Consider the following 23,845-nt stretch of genomic DNA (forward strand, 5'->3'; position numbering starts at 1 on the left):
ACACTCCTTTAATCCTTCAGTTAGTGTGTAGAGGAAATCCTTATTTCTATTTAAATAAACATCCACCCATTATCTTGAAAGACAAAAAGGAAAAGAAGTACATGTGGTACTGTCTTTCCTGCTTATTTTCCCACCTCAGTAGTCACAGGGTATAAAACTTCTCAACCAAACTTGGTATCAATAAGGTTTTCTAGAAATCTGACTTTTGAAAACTAGATAGTAAAAAGAGAAATCTAAGTTAGAATTCTTACTGAATGAGCTTACATTGCACCCCTTCCCTTGTCTTCTGTTTGCTCTGGTGACAGGACAGCCAGTGCACATGAAGATTTCTGCCCAGCAAGCAATAAAGAGTAGGCACCTGCAAAGTAAGGAAGGTGATGTAGGCTGGGCAAAGTATTTGAACAAAAATTACACAAACGAGGCTGTTCTTGCAACTTAGTTCAAACAATGCTACTACTTGGTGGTTCTGAAGCTGCAACCTCAGATTAAAACAAAACATTATGATAAAGTGCCAGTGAAGAGCTAGGGTGATGGGAGATGAACACACTCAAGTGTTGTTCTTGACTGTTAAAATAAGGGCTTATTAGCTAGATGATAGTGTCTGATGCAGCTAATCTCCAGTGTTGGTGGGTGCATTTATCCAGACACTTCTGGGGGGGTGGACTAGGGGTTTATTGTACTTTACCTTAAAACCCAAGACCAGAACCTAGGGAGATTTATTAATTCCATCAATATAGCCCTAGGTCCACCTGGTGGCCAACTGGCAGAATTTCTCTAGGGTTGCATTACCAGTTACAGTCCAGTGACCTTTGTGTCACTTCCCCCTGTACGCTCCCTCCTACAGAGCATGACAAAGAAAAGGTATGTGTCTGGGAGAGAGATGGATGGGCTTAGTCATTAAGTAACTTCTTCTCTCAAAGCAGCAAAGTCTAAACCTATATATTGTGTGCAAGCAATTAACCCTAAACATGGTTTAGATTAAACCTTGCCTTTATGTAGCCTTGTCTCCAGGAGAAGGTTTGTGAGGAGCAGAGAAGGAAAAGTTTTTCTTAATTTAAGGTAAACCTCTGCTAGGTACTTGTTTCAAATTAAGCTTAGGTCAGGTTACCACTATTGGTCAGATTAAAGAGAAACAAGCTTTGTCAGAATACTGCTTGCAGATTTAAGCATCTACATCTAAAGCTGTGATTTTTAAAACAAAAAAAAACAACCTTGTTCCACCTTCCTGGAAGCACCACCTATAGGTACATCGCTACAGCTCCAGGAGACTGCTTTAAATCAAGGGCAACTCAGTGAACTTTTTCAAGAAAAAGAAAACAATGTGTTCTCAAATGGAATTCAAGTCAACCTGAAGTATGTATTTTGAAGCAGAGTTCAAACCAGAAAAGGAAGCATTTGTAGCATTTCCTCAGGAAGTAAAAGATTTGGAATCAATGCTTCTTCTGAGGCTGACAGATTCTTGCAAGACTGTCTGCTGTCTGCTTAGCTGTGGGGATGTGCTGTTTATTACTGTTGAAGAAAATAGAAAGCAGCTCAGATTCATAGAGCTAAAGAAAAAGCAAAGTAGCAGCCAGACATCAGTCTTAATTTCTGCCCACATGCACCTGCATCTCAAAAAATACATAGAGCAATGGCTAAGCCAAAACATCCTCTCAAAAAATAAGAGTCTTTTAATAATGATTTGTTGTTATTCAAATATGCAGTTAGATGAAGTAATTTTCAGAGATGAAGCACTGAAAGACTGACTGTCAAGGCACTGACAGGACATGAACAGAGAAAGTGCTAACAAGCAAATTCACAGAAGAGGACTTAATACCATCATCGAAAAAAAAATAGCAGAAAGGTAAATGGGGAATTATGGAGAGCAACCTCCAGTACACTGACAACTGAAGTAAGCTGTTTATCAGGATATACAAGAAATTGTCTTAGGGGGTAAGTTCTTCCAGAGTTACCTGAGAAGTTGCTTTGCTCAGTAAGTTTCATAATTTAAAAAAATTCAACTAGCTAGTATAAATTTATTAATAGATATTACCAGATAATAATTATTCATAAAATGTCATATAGGCACAAATATGTTTGGAAATGAAACACTGAAGTGTACAGAGTCATAAGGAAAACTTTGTTCAGAACGAAACACTGAGTCCTTCACTCTGTGTGTGGTCTTATACAAGTCATGGTGCTCTATGACTCTGTTGTTTAAGGTTTTATCAAGAAGACACTTTACAATAACATGTATTAGCTGATGGAATGATGTCAGCAATGTGTCCCAAGTACCTGGCTATCCCCAGCTTCCCACAGCTGACCGCAACAGAGGCCAAAGCGATCTATAGAAATCTTTGCGATGCAAACTGAGTGACTCCGTTATCAGCAAAGGCTGCTACGCTAAACAGTAAATCACAGAATGGCTTGAATTGGAAGGGACCTTAAAGATCATCTAGTTTCCTCCTGCTAGACCACGCTGCTCAAAGCCTCATCCGGCCTGGTCTTAAGCACTTTGAGGGAGGAGGCATCCACAACTCTTCTGGGGAACGCATTCTAGTGTCTCACCATTCTCATAGTAAAGGCCTTTTTTCTAATGTCCAATCTAAATCTACCCTGCTCTAGTTTAAAAACATTGCCCCTTGGTCAGATCACCATATGCCCTTAGAAGAAGTCCATCTCCAGCTTCTTTGTAGGCCCCCTTCAGGTATTCAAGAAGTATTGTCTCCTGCTGTATGCAAACATCTATTCACAGTGGATAATGCTGAGAAGTCTAGTGAGATTTAAATGCCTCTTTGCATAGTAAGATATAACAGCTGATAGCATCAGAGTTAGGAGATGCCTCTAATATTTAACTTAGAATATTCTTAACTAGTATTTTTTATAAACATTTTCTTCTTCTTGTGACCTTCTGTACACAAGTGTCTATGTTTGAAATGGATCAGAGATGAGACCCCTGCATCACAAGAGCAAGACGCTTCATACATAACAAGTAACTTTCAAAATCCACTGGGATCTTACAACCTTAGACACTAATTAAGCCTTATGCTTTGATGTTAGTTCAGCTCCAGCTGTTTTTTTAAGAATCCTGTCCTGCATGCCCTTAATTTCTGATTTTTCCATCACAGCACATTCCACACCTTTCTTTGAAGTATCTCATACTGGCTACTATCAGAAGACTAGGAGATAACTGATTTGGCCCAGGACACTCTAGCATGAATATAAACAAATAACTGAACTAATAGCAGGAAGGACTGGTGATACAAGTGTGTACCTTCTTAACCACTACAATAACAGTTAATGAAATCTCAATAGACAGAAGCAGACAGTAAAACCACAACACTATGCTTTGAATTAACAGGGGGCTTCCCAATGAAATGGGACCACATTAGAGCATTCTGCTGGGACAGTTTGTTTCATTTATTTGTCTTCTGTTTAAAGAAGTCTTCACAGATGCCCATGATGTACTCTGGGCAACCATCCCACAATTAACAGTCTTATTATTTTGCCTTTGCTGAGCTTTAGGAAGATGGTATCATTTATTTAATACAGGTGAAAGCACATTGATAATGAAGAACAGATTAGTTAAGTCTTAGTTAATTACTATTTCCAGTCCAGATCACTATCACTATCACATTAATCATGCAGCTAACCTATGTCTGCTCCCAACTGGCTAAGTATTTCTGCAACCATACCTACTGAAACCCACAGCAAAATTCCTGTTGCTCCAGTAAGCTTTAATGAAGCCCCTTGGAAGCCAGAGCCTGTCATCTGTACTTTGTGTTGCTTTGCTAGGGTTTATGACTTTAAAAATGAAGTAAAGCAAAGTTACTTTAGGTGGTGTTCTGGAGGAGACTTGATAGGGTGCTTGGTTGCATGGGTTAGTATATTAGGTGGGTTGGATGATAGGTTGGATTCAGTAATCTTGAAGGTCTCTTCCAACCTGGTTTATTCTATTCTGTTGTACTTTATTCTACATGTGGTTTGTCCTATACTTTCAGCTGTGCTACTGCCACGTGGGAGTGCACTAAAACATGGGTTTGAAGGAGTTTAGCAGCTGTATTAAGAAGCTGAATTTGTGCCATAACTTGGGTGCATTTCCTAGAGAAAAATCCTCACACCACAGGCAATGTTTTTAGTATAAGGGCTCATGTTTGGAAAAGTGACAAAAAGCATGCTGGTTATCAAATACTTATTACTGCAGCAGACAGGGCAACAAATTCAGGTATGCCAATCACTACAATAAAATTTGAATTTTAAAGAAAAGTTGAAAAACCAGCATTTTACAATCAGACTGATATGCTTTAATGGCTAGCCAGACCCCAGAGCTTACCACAGTTAATAAACCAATACCACGTAAAACTCAAGACTGTTAGAAGAATGTATCTGAACATACTTTCTGGTTTAATGTGTCACTCTTTTTCAGTGTTTAAACACCTAAAGACAAGGTCACAGGATGTTAGAGGTTGGAAGGGACCTCTGGAGATCCTGAAGTCCAACCCTCCTGCCAGAGCAGGACCATAGAATCTAGCACACGTCACACAGGAATGCATCCAGACATGTCTTGAAAGTCTCCAGACAAGGAGACTCTACAACCTCCCTGGGCAGCCTGTTCTAGTGCTCCATGACCCTTACAGTAAAGATCTTCCTCATGTTAAGGTGGAGCTTCCTGTGCTGTAGTTTACATCCATTGCCCTTGTCCTGTCACAGGGTGCAAGTGACAAGAGGCTGTCCCTCCTGACACCTGGCCCTCAGATATTTATAATAGATCCTCTCTCAGTCTTCTCTGCAGACTAAAACGCCCCAGGTTTCTCAGCCTCTCCTGAGGCAGTGCTCCAGGCCCTTAATCATCTTTGTAGCCCTCATTTGGACTCTCTCAAGTAGATTTCTGTCCATCTTGAATGGGGGAGCCCAGAACGGGATGTAATGTTCTAGGTGGGGCCTCACGAGGGCAGAGTAAAGGGGGAAAGAGAACCTCCCTTGATCTGCTAGACACACTCTTCCTAATGCCCCCCAGGATACTAAGATGGTCTTCTATACAAGTGCAACTGTATGTATGAAAGTCTCTAAGGAGTCTTAAGAGTTGTTCCCTTCACAATATTCACCCGCATGTAAAATAAATTGCTAATCTCTTCCACAAGCATTTCAAGACATTGGAACTGTTTCCTCAAAATGTATGCATCATTCAAAGACTAATACAGACACACTATCAGCTGAAAACCCCAGACTCTTCATCAGATGTACAGTCTAAGCTATGCTCCAGACTTTTTTGACATCTGCCCTTGGGGTGCATATGACCTTGGAAGAGAGTCAAGGTTCATTTAGGGAACACTGATGTTCCCTGACCACTCTGTTCTCAAACTTAACAATATGTCTAAGTGGCTGAAGTGGTTGGTTTAGGGATATGGCCATGTTAAAGTCAAGGCAGGCAGATCTTTCTGTTCTGTTCATTTCTGAAGAAATGAAATTTCCCTAAGTCAGTTCTTCATGTTGTACTGGGAATGTTTCTTGCTTTGAGTTTACACACTATCCTTGTACAGGAGTCTGAGAGTCCAGTTTGTTCTCCAACAATTTCACAGCACAGCTCTACTCTGTCATAGAATGGCTTAGGTTAGAAGGGGCCTTAGAGATCATCTACTCCAACCTCCCCCGCCATGGGCAGGGATGCCTTTCCACTAGGCTTGGATGCTCAACGCCTCATCCAACCTGGCCTTGAACACTCCCAGGGAAGAGGTAGCCACAACCTCCCCAGACAACCTATTCCAGAGTCCCACCACCCTGGTACTGAAGAACTTCTTCCAAGATCCAATCTAAACCTACTCTTCTGAATAAAATCATCCCCCTTATTGCTAGACACACTTAGGGAAGTGCCTCTCCAGCCAGCTTCAGGTATTGGAAGGCTTCAATGACTCTTGTCCATAATGATGTATTTTTTTTAATCTTCTTTTACTTCTGCATTACTAAACCTTGCAGACTTTGCTTCTTTAGGGTGTTACTGTATAACATTTTGTCGTCAGCAAAACACTTAGTATTTGCAAATTTTCCTAAGTCACTGAAAAGCAAATGGTTTTAATCCTCTCAAGTAAATGAAGTTTAAATAATTATTCCATCCACATTGTAAAGATGATATAATTATACAATAGGCCGTGTAACTAAGATCTAGTGAATTTTTTTCCTCTTTGTCCTCCTTAAAAGAATTTTCTTTTGAAGACACTCAAAAATATCCTATTTCAGTTTTCCTATTCCAAACTAGATTAAAAATGTTTCTCCTTTCTTTTCTCCAAAGTTTCTGGCTTTGCAATTAACACAGATCAAAGAGATCTCAGGATGTCACCAAAACGTGTAATGCTACTATGATGTATGTTTAAATTTAGGCAAGTAATCTGATTAAAGTTGGTATCTGTAAGTTGAGCACATAAGCCAAATGAAGGGTTTAAGATGGTTTCTGTGTTCAGGTTCTCAAGTGTTTCCATGGCCATTTCTCTAACATGTTTTATCATCTGCATCCGATTAAAAAAAACCCACACAGACACCATTCAGCATTCTGTATGGACATGCTCAAGAGTATCACAGTAAGCCTCAGCATAGAACCATGAACCACTGTTCATGGTACGCCTCTCTTCTGAAACACTAAATATTTCTTAGTAGGGCAATAAAGAGAACTTGGATTACAGTACATTACTGAATTACCATTAAAAACAGCAATTAACTTGTTCATAATCATTGTGCTAGATACAAGACATCACAGCGCAGAAACTTGAATTCACCACTCTAGCAAAACTCTACTGATATGGTAAAAGTTTTACACAAGTAAGTATTGAATGATTCTTCAAACACTTCTGAATTATTAATCAGGCCTGCAGCCACTTGCAAAACTGGGGTCTGAGAATGTAGTCCTTTATTTATTTAAAATAAATGCAGTATGAACTAGTATTTTACTTTTGTTGAATTTCCCATACATGATCAACATAGTAATCCTTGTAATTCCTGTAAGGAATTTCAGATATAGAATATAAAAGTACTTTTTGCTTGAGTATCTTACAAAAAGAATCATTACAGTTCATGTCCCAAGCATGGTAAGATTATTAAGTACCCTAATTATCAAATTAGTTCTATACAAAACAAAAAAAATACAACATAGGAGCAATATATTTGAGTTTTTGCATTTGTAATGTCAGCAGAATAATGCATTTAATGGATTAATAACCTGATATGGAAAAAACACTTCCCATTCCATGACTCCATAGAACACAACACTCTGGATTATTAACATGTGCTAGGCAGACTGTGATTAAAAAAAAAAATAATCTTGCCGAACGAAAAATACACACTTTGACACAATGACTAGATGACTTACAATTGTACTTTAATTAAAACCACTTTATCTAAATGAAAACACCACTATAGATACACAAATTAGGCTCACTATACTAGCTAGGCAAACTGGTATGTCTTGAAAAGGGAATGTATCTAATTATTTTGGTTTTTTTTGAGATTACATTAACAGATAAAACACAATTCAGGTTAGACAGAGGGAGGGGAGAGGTTGATAACATACTAAGTGATTCAATACTTTCATTCTGACTGCAGTTCAATTAGTCTATACTACCTGAATAATTTTTACAATGGAAAAAACTTAAATAAATTTTTTATGTATAGCTCGTTAATTTCTTAATTATTCCTCTTCCTTCAGGACAAATGAAAAGGCATCTTCGTAGTTCATCTCTGAACAGGGCTGTGCATAATCTGTATTGCCAGAAACATTATCATGGGTCTACTGAATACAGTAATCAGTGTCTTCACCTATAGATACACCATAGCATCCCACATTGTTTTGACAGCATTTCATATATTTTTTACAATCTCGTAGAAACAGCTCCATAAGGAAAAACAACTACTATTTTGTATTACAAGATATTGTAGTGTAAATTCTCATCTTTGTAAAGAAGTCAGGAACAACAGCATATTCATAAATATCGGGAATAAACCCCCCAAATCAAAACAGTAACGTAAAAAGAACCAACACAGATTTTAGAAGACTGCAAAGTGCTTTGAAAACAGTAAAACAACAACTCAACTACTGCCTCAAATTTTTTGCTATGAGTTATTTCATCACATCCCATTTTGAAGGGCAGACAATGCTACATTTAGGACATATTAGCAGAATTTCTCAGATTATTTATCACAGATTCCCCTCACATTAAATCCCCCATAGCGTCTCTACATGGCCTACGCCAGAGGAAAAAAAAAAAATTAAAATACAGGTTGGTGGGTTTTTTTTTCTCCTACCTGTACATTGCTTTATTTACAACGCCTTGGTAACGAGAAAGACATAACGCTACTGTTACACCAAGCTAACCCACATCAATCTCAGCTAGTCTACTGAGAGTAGGAGTACCAAAAAAGTTATATTAACTTTCAGAATAGTAGATTATTTTTCAGAGCTATCACACAACAAGAAAGTTAGCAACTTTATAAGCGACAGGAAAAAAATACAGATTTTATTTTAAAGAATTCCCAAAGCTACTAAAAAATATTTTTACCATACCTTTTTTTTTTCCCAGAAAGCTGATCTTTACAGGTTATAAATAAAATTATTTCTTCAGCCACATGCCTCTGTAGTTTATTTAAAATAAGAAGTCAAATAAATTATTTAAAAAATGCTTTTGGCCATTTGGCTGCCTCCCCCAAATTCACACTTTATAAAAACCTTCTGTACTTTTTTCCCCCTCCCTCTATCCCTCTTTACTACCTCCAAGATGGTAGGAAAGTTGTTGTTTTGGAGGGCAGAGGATCCGCTCTCTGATGTTATGTCCTCTCAGTGCCTGTAGTGGTGCTATAGGAAGCTGCTGGCTCTCTTCTCGAGCAGCCCCAGCAGCCCTGCCTTCTTTGCTGGAGAATATATTCAGGGATTCCCCTTAATAATCACCTACCCTCTGAGCACTTTGTAGTTTTAAAATAATAAAGAGCCCCCAAAGCTTCCTCCCCACAAAAAGCAGGATCTTCTCAGAGCCACGGGGGCAGCAGCTCCACAGCACAGCGCCCGAGTCCATTCCCAGTCCCTCTGCTGGGGAGGAAACTCTGATCTGTCAGCCCAACAGAGGGAAAGGGGGGAGAGGAGAGAGAGGAGGAAAAAAAAAGCAGCTGGAAAGGTAAGCCAGGCCCGGCCTGCATCCCCGGGCTCGCATAGCGCGGCAGGCGGTGCGAAGGGTGCAGGGCGGGCGGGGAGGCGGGCTACGCGAGGCCGGGGATCGGCCGGGGCCGTGTAGGCCGCAGCAGGGGGTGAGGGGGTCCGGGGGAGGTTTTGAGGCTTCCGGGCGCCGAGAGAAGCGCCAAAGGGGGGGTGAGACGATCGCCGGGGCCCAGCGGGAGGGTCAGGGTGCGGCACCTCGGCGCCTTTGCCCGGGAGGTGAAGGGCGGCAGGGGAGAACGGGGGCGGGGGGGGCGCTAGGCCGCGGCGCGGCCCGGCAGCTCCTCTCCCCGCCCCGCCGGGCCCCCCGCGCCGGGCCCCGGGCCCAAAGCGGGCCGAGCCCCGCCGCCGCCAGAGCTTGGCGGCTGGGGTTGGGGGGGAGGCGGCAGGGGCGCCTCGGCCGGGGCTGCTCCCCCCACCCCCACCCCCCCCGCGCCAGGCTGTGGGGCGAGGGGGGGCCGCGGGACGGGGTGGGGGATGGGGGCGGCATTAATTTGCCAAAATGACTTTTAATGAGCGGCGGTGGAGGTGCCCAGGGGGGCTGGGGGTGAGGGGGCGGAGGGGGGTGGGGGGGGGTGCGCGCTGCGCCCCCTCCCCCTGCCCGGTCTTGGGCCGCCGCGGCGGAGGCGGTGCCGGTCCCGCGGGGCGTGCGGTGCCGCGCCGGCCGCGGCCTGGAAAGTTTCGCGACGATTTTAGGGTGCTTCCCCATCTCACCACAGTCGCCCACTTTGTGCCCGCAGGAGTGGGGACGGGGCCGGCGGGCGAGTGCGCCTCAGTGGGCGAGTGCGCCTCAGTACGCGGCCGCGGCCCACCCCATCCCGTTCTCCGCTTCCCCCTCCGCCAATGTCCCCCTCGACCGGCCCGGCGGCAAGCTGATTCGCCTCACAACTTTTTGGGAGGGTATGGCGGGCGGTTTTGGGGATGTGGGGAAGCCATTGAAGTCACCCCTGCCCCCCATCACACATTGGCACATAGGCGTCTCGGTCCGGTCCCCGAGGCTGTGAGTCGGGGGCAGACTCGGCGTCGCCTTAGTGCCCCATTACATTCTGGGTCTGGTAGCCACCTCGGTCCCTCCGGGGCCCGGGCCGGGATCCCATAGGTGTCCTTGCTGCCCCACACCAGTTGGCATCAGTGGGAAGTGGCATCAGCTCACTCGTCCCGCAGCCAGGGGACCACCTCTGGGGGCCTTACACAGCAAGGGAGCAAGGGCCGTGTTTGGACTTGGGCTCTGACCCCATGTCATGTCCCTACTGGGGGACCTCATGGGCCAGAGCCCCGCTGGGGCAAGGGGTTTGTGTGAGGTGCCTCTGCCCCCCAGGACCGAAAATGAAAGGATCGTTTTTTTCAGGAAAAAGACCATCTGATAGTTGTGAAGTGAGTCCACTGGAAAAGCCAGCACGCTTCACCCTGCACAGGTGAAACAGCTCTCGCTTCCAATGTGAGAGGTGTCTAGTTTTGGTCAAATGTTCCTTAGGTCAAAATGCTGATAATTTTTGTACAGGTAACCTCAAATGAATTTTGGAAATTAAAGTAGCACTTAGCTTAAAGCCTGTTACGCAGTCTGATGAAAATACGTAGATCTATAGTTAGATCTATAGTTCTAACTTTGTTACTTAACAGCATACGCTGAAGGTTTATTTTAAGACTGTTCTCAATTTTTAAGGATTGGTAGACTTAAAAAGAAAACTGGCAAATTTAGGGCAACACATCTTCCCCTGGAGTTGAGTGCCTTCTCCTATGGGCAGTGTTTCTGTACGGGCAATATTTCACACTAAGGCCATTCTCACCCTGCTGCTGATTGCTGAACCGGAGCACTCACGTTCTGTGTGAACCACCACTTACAACATGGTGACATTTTTGTAGCCATCCTCAGTATTTTGTGTAATTTGTTCGTAATACGTATGTACATCAGACAAATTTTATTAATTGCAAAGCTAAATTATCTACAGGAAGCAACCTGGAATCAATGAAAGTTGCTTTAATGTTTCAGTATTTTTATGATGAATGAATGAATGAATTTATATGTAGGGCCTAGTCCTACAGAGTTGCATGTACTGTGTTCTTGCACTATGGTAAGTCCTCAGAAGGTACAAATTTATAATACCATGATAAAACTTCAGTGGCCTGTAACTGCTAAAAGGCTCTGTGAGCTTTATTTTATTTGTTGAGTATTCCTACTGAAGCAAGAATTACATTCTTGTGTGAAAATAGACTTTTTTTTTCAGTACTGGGACTAAAAATACGGCTATATTATTTTGTTTAACCTCATATGCAAGTGTAGGTTATCTGTTTGAATAAATAAAAGACTTGGACTTGCAGCCGTTCTTGGTTCAAAAAATACATCAAGTGCAGATGCAAGCTACACTGTGCTGTTTTGTCTCTGCTGTCTCCAAATTTGTGGTTTTGATATTTTGAGATGTTATAAAGTGCATTTCTGTGATGTTGCAGTGGCCTAAATGTTCCATTTTGCTCTATCTGTAGGCCACCTTTCTACACCCCCACTTGGCTTGGCAAAACTTGAGTCTGTTTGTAATCACCTTGAAAAAGTGCGCTTCTGTGCAGGCATGAGAATCTACCTGTGAGTATGCTATTGCAGGATTAGGGCCTGGGACCTTCTGTTCAAATAGAGAAATCCTTGTTCAAAAGACCTTCAAAGATACAGAGCCTGTCTTGACCTTTAGGTCAGGAGTAGTTAGTTGTCGGTAATTCTTGTATTGAAGTCTGTAGGAATGTGCTCTTAGTGACAGTTATGAATCTTCCTACCTAACATCTTTTCTCTTTAGAAATCCTTTGAAATGTCTAAAATTTGTAGAATCTTAAATTGTTTGTTGTTTTTTAGGCTTGGGCCGTCCTTGTCATATGTTCTTTAAGGTGCTGTTTGTCAGATGACTGGCTCAGCTGAAATTAAGATCCCTGCTTAAGTTAATTTTGTGTAGGAAAACAAAAAGAAGAACCCATTCAGTTTTGAAACAAAAAGTGTTATTTTCTCTCCTCTTAGTTAATGTTTTTTTCCTCTGTTGACTGAAACTTGTCATAATTCTTTAATTTCTCTAGCCATTATTATTATTTGGAATAATACTTACATTAAATTCTATATTTATTGCATTATATTCTGAAGCATAACCTATATTACCAGTATTGGCCAAAACATTGCTGCTTTTCTGTTAATGTATCGAACATGCTTAGGCAATATGAACTACCTGCCTAAAAAGGCAGATTGAGGACAACTTTGCTGCTTCTATCTTCCTGGGTAGATTTTGACATATGAAAAATATATGGAACATATGAAAGTGTGATTCCAGGTGGTAACCAAAAATGTCTTAATAAGATCTTAATATGATAAGTGCCTTGATCTGTCAGTATACTTGCATGTGTGTGCAGTTCCTTGACTTGCAGGGCTCTTCAGAGGCCCTTTTGAGTAGGGAATTGTACTCTAATAAAACTTCCCTACAGGAACTGTAGTAGTTGATTCTGGTTGCTTCCTCCTGTTTTCTGTCTTGGTTTGGATTCTTTTACTAACAAAAGACTCTTATTTCCAGAATTGCAGCAGTCTTGATTTGGTAGATGAATGTAGTGGAGAATTGAGTTGTTAAGTGACCAGAATTAAGCCAAAGTTATGGTTAGATCACAGAACAGGGGCAGAAGTCACAGCTTTGTGGTGTTCAAGTCAACCACAATTAGATGTGGTGCAGCTTCTCTTGATAGAACAGAGCACTTCACAGAGAGGTAATAGTTGTCTAAAGTTTCTTAGTATGAAATTGAAGAAAAGCATGGTTTTGTTTTCCTCTAATACTATTGTTTTTAGTAGTAGTGAATGAAAGGTTTTACTGGGAGATAGCTTTAAAAGCATGTCCTTTTGTAGTGACTTTTCTGGTCTCTCTACATCTTTCGAGTGTGTGAAATCCCATGTTGCCCAAACATTTTAGGATATATGTATTTGCTGTCAGTCTCAGCAAAAGGGTCAGACAGTGAAAATGCAGGGAATTGTTCTTTCTTGGTAAAGCTGAGGAATCAGCAAAACTACTATTTGTGGGAAAGCTGAGGTTTTTGGAGATCTGTGTTCTACTTCTGACCCCAGGCTGATGGTTTTGAAAGCATACGTATGCTGATTGTACCTTGTCTGTGAGATGTCATGAACAAAAATTTAACATGAGATCTGCCCTAGTATTACCACATGCAAAACAATAAAGACCTCTTTAATCATGGATTTTGTTTGGATTCAATGTGTGAAGCTCTGAGCTCAGTCCTCTTAATTATACATCTTTTAACCACTGATGTGAAATTGCCTTGCAATTTATGTTGCATTTGGGGATTCCATTGCCTAAAAGGGTCTTACATATATTGCATGTCAAGTTATGGCATACAGTTAAGAATGTATCCAACTCGCATGATTTAAAATATTCTAATATTTTCAGCACAGTGTTTTCTCAAAATTACCAATTGATTTTTGAGACTGTAATGGTTTGGGCTTTCTTTTAGTGACTAGGCCATTAACTTCTCTGTAGACTACAGATGATGTCAGGTACCAGACTTCTGCGTGACGTTACGTGGATATTCAGTATGGTCTTATGGAGCTTGCCCCCTAAAGTTTGCTGCTACATTGCTTCCCAGCCTCTCTGCAGAACAGTTTAACTGGTTTGGGAGAGGGTATGTGGAGTGAACAGCTACAGCTTCGCTGTTGCAGAGCTGATGGGTGCTTTGAGGGAACTGTTCACATCTGGTTGCTTGTACTAAAAGGAGATGGGAGCTGGCTTCTTTCTTACAGCGGGCACTGATGGTTGTGCAGGTGTGTACCTGTGTGTATTTAAGTCTTTTCTTTTTCCTTTTTACTGGCACTTTGTAAAGCACTTTCTGATGTCTTATGGACCACTATTGGCAGCACTCAGCAGGACAAATAGCTCAGCTCAAAGTGATGGTGTCACTTTACTCTGCCTCCTGCCAGTCCATGCTATCCCTTATTGGGATGCTAAGTTTGTTCCTCTTTACATATCCAGACAGGGCTTTCACCAGTTAACTGCTCGGGAATAATGATGTTACCATTAACATTTGCAACATGATAACACATTCATTTAAGAACATAAGAAATACTCTTCTGGGTCAGACCAGGGGTCAGTCCAACCTAGTGTTCTGTTTTGAGCAGTAAAGTGCTGCTATCTACAGCAGCATGAAAGCCTTTTAGTGTTTTCTTCTCTTACTCCTCCACCATCCATAACTTAGGTATGCTGGCAGGTACCTCATGTCCCCACCGTTTATGACTTTTTCTGTTACCTTTTTGAATCTGATGATACTGCCTGCTTCCATAGCCCCCCATAACATCAAGTTCCAGCAGTTCACTGTTTGAGCAGTAGCAAAGGAAATTCTTCTTTAATATATTTTGAGTTGATCTCTTACTAGCTTCATTAACTACCCCTAGTTCTAACACTGCGATACAGTATACACCCATTCTATATTCACTTTATCCCTTACCATGATTTTTTTAAACACCCCTCCTGTCTTACATCATGTGACAATGGCACATATTTTTATGTTATCTTCTGTTTTTTTTTTGCCCTGTTACTTCTGAGTAGCTCAAAATCTTTTATTTAGAAGCGGTTTTTAAGGCAAATCTAGGTTCCTCAAGAAGCAGTCTCTGATTTCTCATTTATGGTTGGACGCTAATGATGGTTTGAGCTTATGCAGGGATGAATTATGTTTTTGTTGAACTATTCTATAGCTTCAATGTAAGGTATCAATACAAAACCCAAAACAGCTTCCAGAAAGTTTTGTACCCTGATATTTTTGCAGTGAAGTACAGCTGCTTAAGCATTTTGTTTTTCCAGGGGAAGTCCATGTTTCCGTCATCTCTTACTGAATCCTCTGGGACAAAAATAATTTCTCCCCCACCCACTATTTAGCTAAGTGTAGTTTCAGTTCTTTTCAGTTAAGTGACGTGCCTATTCTGTGCATGTGCTGCTTTTTAAAATAGTATACTCCATCAGATTAAGTCAGAATCAATAGATTGAAAAGTCTTTGTTATTCTATCTGTCTATCCATCTATCTGTCTGGTATGCTATGATTGTGAAAAGAAAAACGCTATTTTTAGTTTGAGTATAACTTCAGTGTCTGATCTTGGCAGTATATCCACATAGTGCCACTGAACTTGGGGAGTCTGTGTAGGAATCTGCCAATAAAGATGTAATTGCTAGTTTGAGAGAGTTACTGTAGTGTTTATTTTATGTAACGTTGGCTGTTATATATAAAAATATATATTAACTTCGGTTTTGGGTTTTTTTTTCATTCTATTGTAGTTGTACTATTTATTCCTATGAGAATTTTTAATATTGTTGTATTTGCATTAGCTTCTCTTAGTGTGTATATATAGACTCAAAAATTCATGTGGTTTCCCCGAGGATTTAATTTCCCTGAGGATTTTTGTTAGTATTTTTGCTTAAATGTTTCATATAGCATTGTACTTGTGCCCTGTTTCTTTCAGACAAGTGAGAAGTAAAATACTTTGCCAGCTTTGACATAGTCAATTTAAATGCAAAAATAAGACTTTATTAATAGTTAAATCAAAACACAGCAATCAAACAAACAAACAAAAGTCTGGGGGCACAAGAATAAATCCAGGATTATAGGGCCTGGAAACTGTGGAGCAGTTTCTTTGCAGAAACTTAATAGAGACACACTGGGTTTTCATTTCTCACTGTTTACTTTGGAACTGTTCTGAGGACCTCTTTTTCTGTTTGTTTGATAACCTTCAGGGGTTGTGCAAAAGAGGTCATTGATTTGTAAAAAATTCTGCAAAACATCATAGTAGTAGCTTAAAAGAAGTTTGTAAATAAACCAGAAAGAAATAGAGTGTAGCGTGTGAGTCATCTCAAATGCAAGATAAAGTTTTTCCATCTGTCCAGTATACTACCAAATAGAAGCTTTGATTAACTGTAGGGACACAAACTTCAGAACAAAAGGCTTTCTGGCAGCTTTGTTGTGTGTATCAGATGCAATTAAGACTTACTGGATTACTTCTTCTGCCATAATAATGGAGGAGGATGTCTCTCAAATGTTTGGGATCCAAACCTAGATCATGACTCCTGTATTGGGAATGTCACCAGGGGATTTATGTTTTTCTTTAACATTCTTGCTGAATAATCATGGAATCATAGGATGGCTCATGTTGGAAGGGATCTTGGAGATCATCTGCTCCACCCCTGGCTGCCATGGGCATGGATGCCTCTCAACTAGAATTGGTTGCCCAAGGCCTCATCCAATCTGGCCTTTAACACCTCCAGGGAAGGGGCATCCACATCCACAGAGCCTGTTTCAGTCTCATCACCCTCATACTGAAGAACTTTTTCCTAAGATCTAGTCTAAATCTGACTAGATACTGAATTATGTGTCAGTATCTGCCCTAACAAAGGTGTCTGAAAAGATTATTTGGTTCTCAACATGCTAAAGAAGGGACAGTACCCTCATTGCATTCTGTGGTTTTTGAGGGCACAGTCAACAATGAACTGTTTTTGTTCTTAAGGCTGATGTGTTGAGAACCAATGATTAGTTTCAAACATACATAAAATGTGCTCCATACTCTCATGTTCTTCCATGCATTGAGAGAAGTTGGGAAAGGTGATTGGAACTGGATTAAATGTCCATACTTGTGTTGTGGCTATCTGGTGTAAACAAAGCACAAGGCCCATGCCTCTGGGGGTGTGTGCTTGCCTGTGTGCATGGAAAGGGGACTGTGTGTAAAGAGGAAATAAAAATTATCCTTATTATTGTCAATGATTATTAAGGTCACTTGTGCTAGTTACATTTTGTTATGCGTCTCTGTTCTGTATGCTACACCTGTGCCTATACAGCTGTTTAAAAATTTCAAGTGTGTTTTAAAAAGTTTAGGTGTCTTCTGTCCTTCTGTTTCTACAGATAGAGATATGCAAATGAAAGGCCTGGTTTATATACTTTATTATTAGAGGGAGGTGTGTGATAGGGTGTTTTGTTTTTCCCTAGTGACTTAAAGTTGCTTTTCTAGGTCCCCTAGTGCCTTAGTGCTTGTCATTTTCTCAAGGTGATTTTGTAGTGTGGAAAGTGAAAACTTTTACCTCTATGAAAGGCAGCTGCATTTTTGTCCAGCAGAGTCTGTATAAGCTTCCTCTTTGCAATCCTTTTCTTGTCGTTTTGGGCCTTGGGAGCAAGTAAGTTGGTTGAGGCTGTAATCTATACATTTGTCACATGCCTCTAATTTAGTACCTATTTCCTGAACACCAGCTCTATGTACATTTTTTTGCTTGGTATGTAACACATAGGAAACTGAACTGAGTGTTGAATATACCGTGTCTCTCCTGGCTTTTATTGGAAGTACTGCTTCTGACGTTAAAGGGCACATTTACCTAAAATTAAGTAGAATAAGGTAGGAAGAGTTCTGAAGAACTGTGGTGACTTCAGGAAGGACTGCATATTCATGCTTGCAAAAGCTGTGGACAGCTACAAGGTCTGAAGGCTGTTTGTCAGTTGCGATAAAGCGTTTTTTATAAAAAGAAATCTGTTTTCTTGCAACGCCTGATGAAACTAAAACTTGGCAGAGCAAGAATAGCCACCAGTGTTTTGTAAGCAAAGATGCTAGCAGTAAAACCTCTGCAATCAGATGAGTTAATCATCATTCAACTTGATTCCTGAAAGCAAGTGATCTAATCTGACACTTTTCAACCTTTTTCAACTTGTAGCTCCTAGTCACTTTCTGGTAGAGGAGTGGAGTTTTGTTTAACAGCTTTAAGTGCGGTGTCAGCAGAATTTACACCCCCCCACACAATGATTTCCTTCCAAAATTTGCAAAGATCTCTGCTTACTTACTGAAAACTAGTGCTAGTGGATTTAGCTTATTAGATGCTAGCTGAACCACAAGTTTAGTGACTACATCTGACCAGTTACTTAGTAAGCAGTTACCATACTTATTTTGTTCTGACTGACTTTGATCTTTTTGATATTTTCCTTAGACAATCTGCTTCATCGTGATTCATCACCATTCCAGGATAGTGGTGTCCTTGGGTCTCTCTCTTGACACTGATATGGTACAGAAGATTTAAAATCAGGTATTGTTTTGGGTCCCTCTTTCCGGCTAAAGTGAAACCCACGATCTGGAACTGAAAGCATTATTTTTTCCCTTTTTTTTACATGATTTGTCTTTATATTTTGGTTCTTTCAGCTGATGTTCACAAGGAATAGAGTCACGTGATGTATGAAGGCAAACACATACACTTCTCTGAGGTTGACAATAAGCCCTTGTGCTCATATAGCCCCAAACTGTGCAAGCAGAGGCGACTTAACGGCTACGCCTTCTGTATCAGACACGTTCTGGAGGATAAGACTGCCCCCTTCAAGCAATGTGAATATGTGGCCAAGTATAACAGCCAACGCTGCACCAACCCCATCCCCAAATCTGAGGACCGTAGGTGAGTTGTGGTTGCCCATCTGCAAAGTGGGAAGTTACGGGGATATAGGCATGAGTTTTCTTTTAAGATGCTGTGTGGTCCCAGGGTGAGGGAGGAACTGGACTGTGTGGATTGAATTCCAGGATGTTCCTTTGAGGGTTTTGTTTTAAGACCAGTAAAATCTATTTCCTATGGGAGTGAAGTACACAGAACGGGGCAGTTTTTGGGAGAGTTCCTTGCTTTTCTCAAATTAACTGTAAACTGTGCATCAAACTTGCTACACAATACCTGCTGTTTTATTTGCTTTGTCAACTCACTGTACATGCTCTTAAAAAGGCCTGCTTGTTTGGACAAAAGCACATTTCTGTCTGATTTTTCAGGACAAACAGTTGAAAATGCTGCCTTCTGGGCTGAGGAAGCAGTGACACATAGGGATGAATCCAGAATTACAATTCAGCATTTCTGATTTGGTACTGATCTGTGGTGTTTTATTACTGGCATAAAATAACGATTAATTGACAACAGATGAACCAGCTGGGAAGGTGCTGTCCACTCCCTTTCTTCTTTGCTTTCCTTCCTTCCTCTTGCCCAAACAAGGTTGCTCAAGGTATCCAGATATTAAATGCCTTACAAGAGCTAGTGCTTGAAGTTGCTGAAGTGCTGGGAATTCCAATCAGGCTTCCTGAATTGCAGTCCATCCTTTAATGAGAAAGACATTTTTCCTTGCTCTTCAAGACTTTGTGAACACCAGTCTCATTGGTGTTGCATTGTTTGTCTAACCTTAGTTGCCAGGTATATATGACTTACATGTTTTAGAAACATTGTTGCAGATTTTGCCTGCACACAGCATTTAATTCATGTGTGTTAACTATCCAAGGCTTGTTCTGTAAGGAAAGACTTTTTTTTTTTTTTACCTAAAATACAAAGAGAATATGCCAAAAAATAATCAAACCACTATTCATTGACCTTTCATGTTATTAGCTACCATTCACTAACCTTTTGCATTATTAGCAATGTTCCCACTGTGCCCTACATATAACTTCTTTCCCAGCTCACAGCTCTTGCTTGTCTGAAACAACAGTTGGACTGTGCTCTAAATTAACTTGCAGTTCACCTGCCATTTCAGTTGAGGAGACTGATGAAGTGAGAAAAAAACACCATGAATGTTTGTCAAAAGCTGTAGGGCAAATGCTCAAATGGCACAAGATGAATAACTATAAGCTGTAATTTGACAGTCAGTGACTGTTTCTTTTCTACTGAACAATCCAGCCTCTTTGGAAATAAGCTTACAGAAATGATCATAGAAATTGCTAGTGCAAGTGGTATGCTGTAATTTCAGATGCAAGAGCTGACTGAGCCAGAGTTGTTGTTTACCAGGGGTCAGACTTAAAAACAATAGAAATAATAGTACTTAATGACACATTTTTAGGTCTCATATGTTCCCATGGAATTTGAGATTTTACTTTACACCTTGAATTGAGTTCACACTTTGTTCTTTTTGATTTTTCTCAAGTCTAAGTGAAGTGTGGTCATGACATCTGGTGTATGTTATATTAGAATAATTCAGTTTCATGTCGGGTGTCATATTACAGTACTTGAAGAGGACAGCAGGTGTCTGAAGGAGAAAATAAACTTTTAATTTCAAATGAGAGGATGTGATAGTTTGAAAGAATATTTTAAAAGGCTTCTCAGGGCAGAGTTTAACAGTAAAATTTAACGAGTGCTAGTGATAAGACTATGCCTGCTCTAAACTTTTGGGGGTTTTGGCAGGCAAACCTGTATCTCTTCGGAGACTTTTTTTCACACTCTGTTCAATATAAAGATGTTTGCTATGTCTGAGTTCTTCACTTGTAGGTTTTAATTTTTTCTGCACAAAATTACTGTCAGATGGTCATTTTGTCACAGCGTTACACATGTAATTATACATGATCAGAAGCAGGCTGTATCATGCTCTGACAGCTATCTTCTTAATATGGTTTTAAGGATCATAAAAAACAAAATGTCTTAACTGAATGCATACAGTATATGCCAAAGGCTTTGTAGTCTGCCTACAGATAATTTATAAAAGATTACCACTTGACCTCAGACAAGCGAGATGCTACCAGCCACAAAGATGTTTAATATGCTGCCACATTATTAGATTTCTTATTAACCATTAGCATTCTACAAATGAAATCTATTAATAGTGCGTGACTTCACTGTTTTATTTGAAGTCTAGTTTCTCTATTCACTGTCTTGTTTTTGCAAACAGTGTAGATGGGATGATACAGACAGGGAACCCCTGTCTATATTTGCTTTGAATGCATCTCCTAATTTTTTCTTATCCAAATATCCATATAGGCAATGAAGCTAAACTTACTTTTTAAGTATAGGGTTATTGCAGTTTAGCTGGGTTAAACACCATTTTATCTAATTCTTCTCTTTCTAAAGAATCTTAAAAAATTTTGTTGATATGTGTGATGCTCTCCAGTTTATTTGCATCTTCCTTTAAATGACAGAGCCTGATACAAGTCTGGGATGTACTGGGAAACAGAATGCAGTTGAAGGTGGAAAACCTCACTATCTGGATTGTTGCCCTACAAATGATATGGGAAACTGTCCACTTGAAGCCTTCATAACTCATCACCTTTTGTGTGCTTCATGTTATGATAGTTTTAATGACTGTCAACCTAGTGCTCTCACATATATGTCCTGACTGCATTCAGCTTTGCTTGCACAAAATAAGTGTCTTTGGCACTAAGGGAGGGGGAGAAAAACCCTATATTAAATACTTAATGTGATACTGTCAGCTGAGAATAACTCAGAGTGATAAACAAAGCCACTAAGACAGGCGCATTAGAATTGGCTCTTCAAGGGCCAGATTGACCCCAAGTGGTTTTCATGCTCAGAGCTATGCGAAAGGGACTGTGCTACTTGCAGGTGCTATTCCCATCTTCCTAGTAATCTGTCTTCCATGGAACGTGAACTATGAATGATTTCTCTGGCATTACATTTGATCCAAAGATTGTAATGCCTTTACTCAAGTAGTTATGAACTTGTTCCAGCAGAGTTAGCCTCTGCACCAGGTGCTGCAGCACCATGTAAAGTCAGAGCCAGCCTGGGCCATGGCCAACTAAAAAGCCATCCTGGTACCTGAAGGCTAGGGAAATGGGTGTGCATGCCTACCTCACCCCACATGGGACTGGCTAGATTATGACAAGGGCAAGGTTGAGTTGATGCTTATATTATAAATTATGCCTAGCCAAAACTGACTGCACGTAGTCGTCTCTATCCAGAGAAGACCTAAGTGTGCTGTTCATTTTATTCCAAAGTGTATCAGCTTCAGTTGTGCTGAAAGACAGAAAATTTATAGAGAAAGCTTACAGTACAGAGCCAAGTCTGCAAGTTCCTGTGATCTTTATTTTCATTATGTTGTAGCCTAGCATCTACAGTTTTGTGTTCAGAGGGGATGCCTGTGTAAGATAGAGTTGGCTTTCAGTGGAGCATTATGGTCAGTTGTAAGAGCTAAACCTTTATTCTCTACCATATGAAAACTATTCTGTTAGAGTTAAATGAACAAGCAAAACCCTTAATAGCCTAAACCTCAAATAATGTTAGCAAGCTTTTATGTTTTTATAGATTTGTTCACCTTTTAAAATTTTTCTTTCTCGTTGTTTTTCCCAATGAAAACAGTCTTACCTCCTCACATTGGCAGAAGCACAAGGTAGCAATATTTAAATTCTGACAATATAAAGGGAGCATTCACATTGAGTAAACCTCTCTTTATATAGAAATAAGAGGGAAGAAATATCCCTTGCTCTTTATTTTAGTTATAGGAATAGTATCCTTTGCTTTAAGGGAAGCCTTACTGAGCATTGTATAATTCTATTTTTAGAATTACATCCCAGTATGAATTTACATTATTCCAGTGAATTCTACTAAGCATTTGCATCGTCTGGATTTATTACTTACAACTTAATGTAATAAATTATTTAGACAATAATGACTAGAAGTACTTTTCAGCCTTTTCTGAGTCGTGAATTGTTATGGATGTGGTTCCCTTGACAAACTACATATATGGAGATCATCAAGGATCATATAATACAAAGTTGCCTTTTTTTTACCTTTTATGGACCCTCTAGAATCAGTTCACAGTGTGTCTTTAGGAGTAGGTCACCAAGTTAAAAGTCAGTGAACTGCAGTGGTAAGCTGGAACGTGCCCAGAGAAGGGCAACAAAAGTTGGTGAGGGGTTTGGAACACAAGCCCTGTGAGGAGAGACTGAGTGAGCTGGGGTTGCTTAGGCTGGAGAAGAGGAGGCTCACGGGAGACCTTCTTTCTCTCTACAACTACCTGAAGGGAGGTTGTAGCCAGGTGGGGGCTGGTCTCTTCTTCCAGGCAACCAGCACCAGAACAAGAGGACACAGACTCAAGCTGCGCCAGGGGACGTTTAGGCTGGAGGTTAGGAAGAAATTCTACAGAGAGAGTGATTGCCCATTGGAATGGGCTGCCTGGGGAGGTGGTGGAGTCACCGTCATTGGAGGTGTTTAGGAGGAGACTTGATAGGGTGCTTGGTTGCATGGTTTAGTTGATTAGGTGGTGTTGGATGATAGGTTGGACACGATGATCTCAAAGGTCTCTTCCAACCTGGTCTGGTCTATTCTATTCTATTCTATTCTATTCTATTCTATTCACCTTTTGGGGGGTTTGGTTTGGGCATTTTTGCCTTTCTGCCCCCGCCACCCCAAAAGACCAGAACTAATTTAATTTTAACCTATTTGTTCAACAAAACTTAGTTTTCTCAGAATATCTTGTCCATAGTTGATGTAGGTGTTGCTATTTCTTTGTATGGTGGCTTTCTTCTATGAATTACAGGTTCTAGACGGATCCTGCAAGGGCTGGTGTCCGGCTGCTAGTGGCGTTCTACAGAGGCAGGAAGGCCTGCCTGTGTGGAACAGGATCAGATCATAGTTCCTACATTTCTATCATCTGCTTGTTTTAATCAAAGAAAAGTTGTTTACTTCATAGTATGTTGTCTGTAAGCATAAATAATAACTCCTCTTTTAATTTTCAAATACTTTTTCCATTTTTTCTTACAAATTTATTATTGTGGCATGACTTTAAAAGCTTTTTTATATTAGTAAAGCTTAAATTCTGTGTTTGTGGATTTTATGTAATGCATATTCCTGGCATTGTGTAAACATTTTCTAGCAGTAGAGAATTTTTTAAACTAGATTTTTGTTTGAAGACCACTCAGCTAATCCTTTGGCTTCAAAATTCATCATCTTAAACTAC

At 40.5% G+C, this 23,845-nt stretch overlaps 1 protein-coding gene across 6 annotated transcripts in view; it reads left to right on the forward strand.

Moving 5' to 3' along the window:
- Window positions 1–8,862: 8,862 nt before the first annotated feature.
- The window catches only part of INO80D (INO80 complex subunit D), a 44,995-nt gene continuing 30,012 nt past the window's right edge, over window positions 8,863–23,845 (forward strand). The window contains exons 1-5 of one of the 6 annotated variants that reach the window (XM_068138357.1): window positions 8,863–9,131; window positions 10,518–10,584; window positions 11,651–11,747; window positions 18,139–18,234; window positions 18,348–18,594. In XM_068138357.1, coding sequence (XP_067994458.1) covers window positions 18,377–18,594 — 218 coding nt within the window. In that variant the 5' untranslated portion in view covers window positions 8,863–9,131; window positions 10,518–10,584; window positions 11,651–11,747; window positions 18,139–18,234; window positions 18,348–18,376. Of the gene's footprint in view, window positions 9,132–9,699; window positions 10,070–10,517; window positions 10,671–11,650; window positions 11,748–18,138; window positions 18,235–18,347; window positions 18,595–23,845 lie in introns of those variants that run through there. The other 5 variants (XM_068138358.1, XM_068138361.1, XM_068138360.1 and 2 more) reach the window with 5 other exon arrangements.

This window comes from Melanerpes formicivorus, unplaced genomic scaffold (assembly GCF_026170545.1).
Source record: "Melanerpes formicivorus ecotype bairdi unplaced genomic scaffold, bMelFor1.0.p_v2 SCAF_5, whole genome shotgun sequence".
Lineage (NCBI taxonomy): Eukaryota > Metazoa > Chordata > Aves > Piciformes > Picidae > Melanerpes > Melanerpes formicivorus.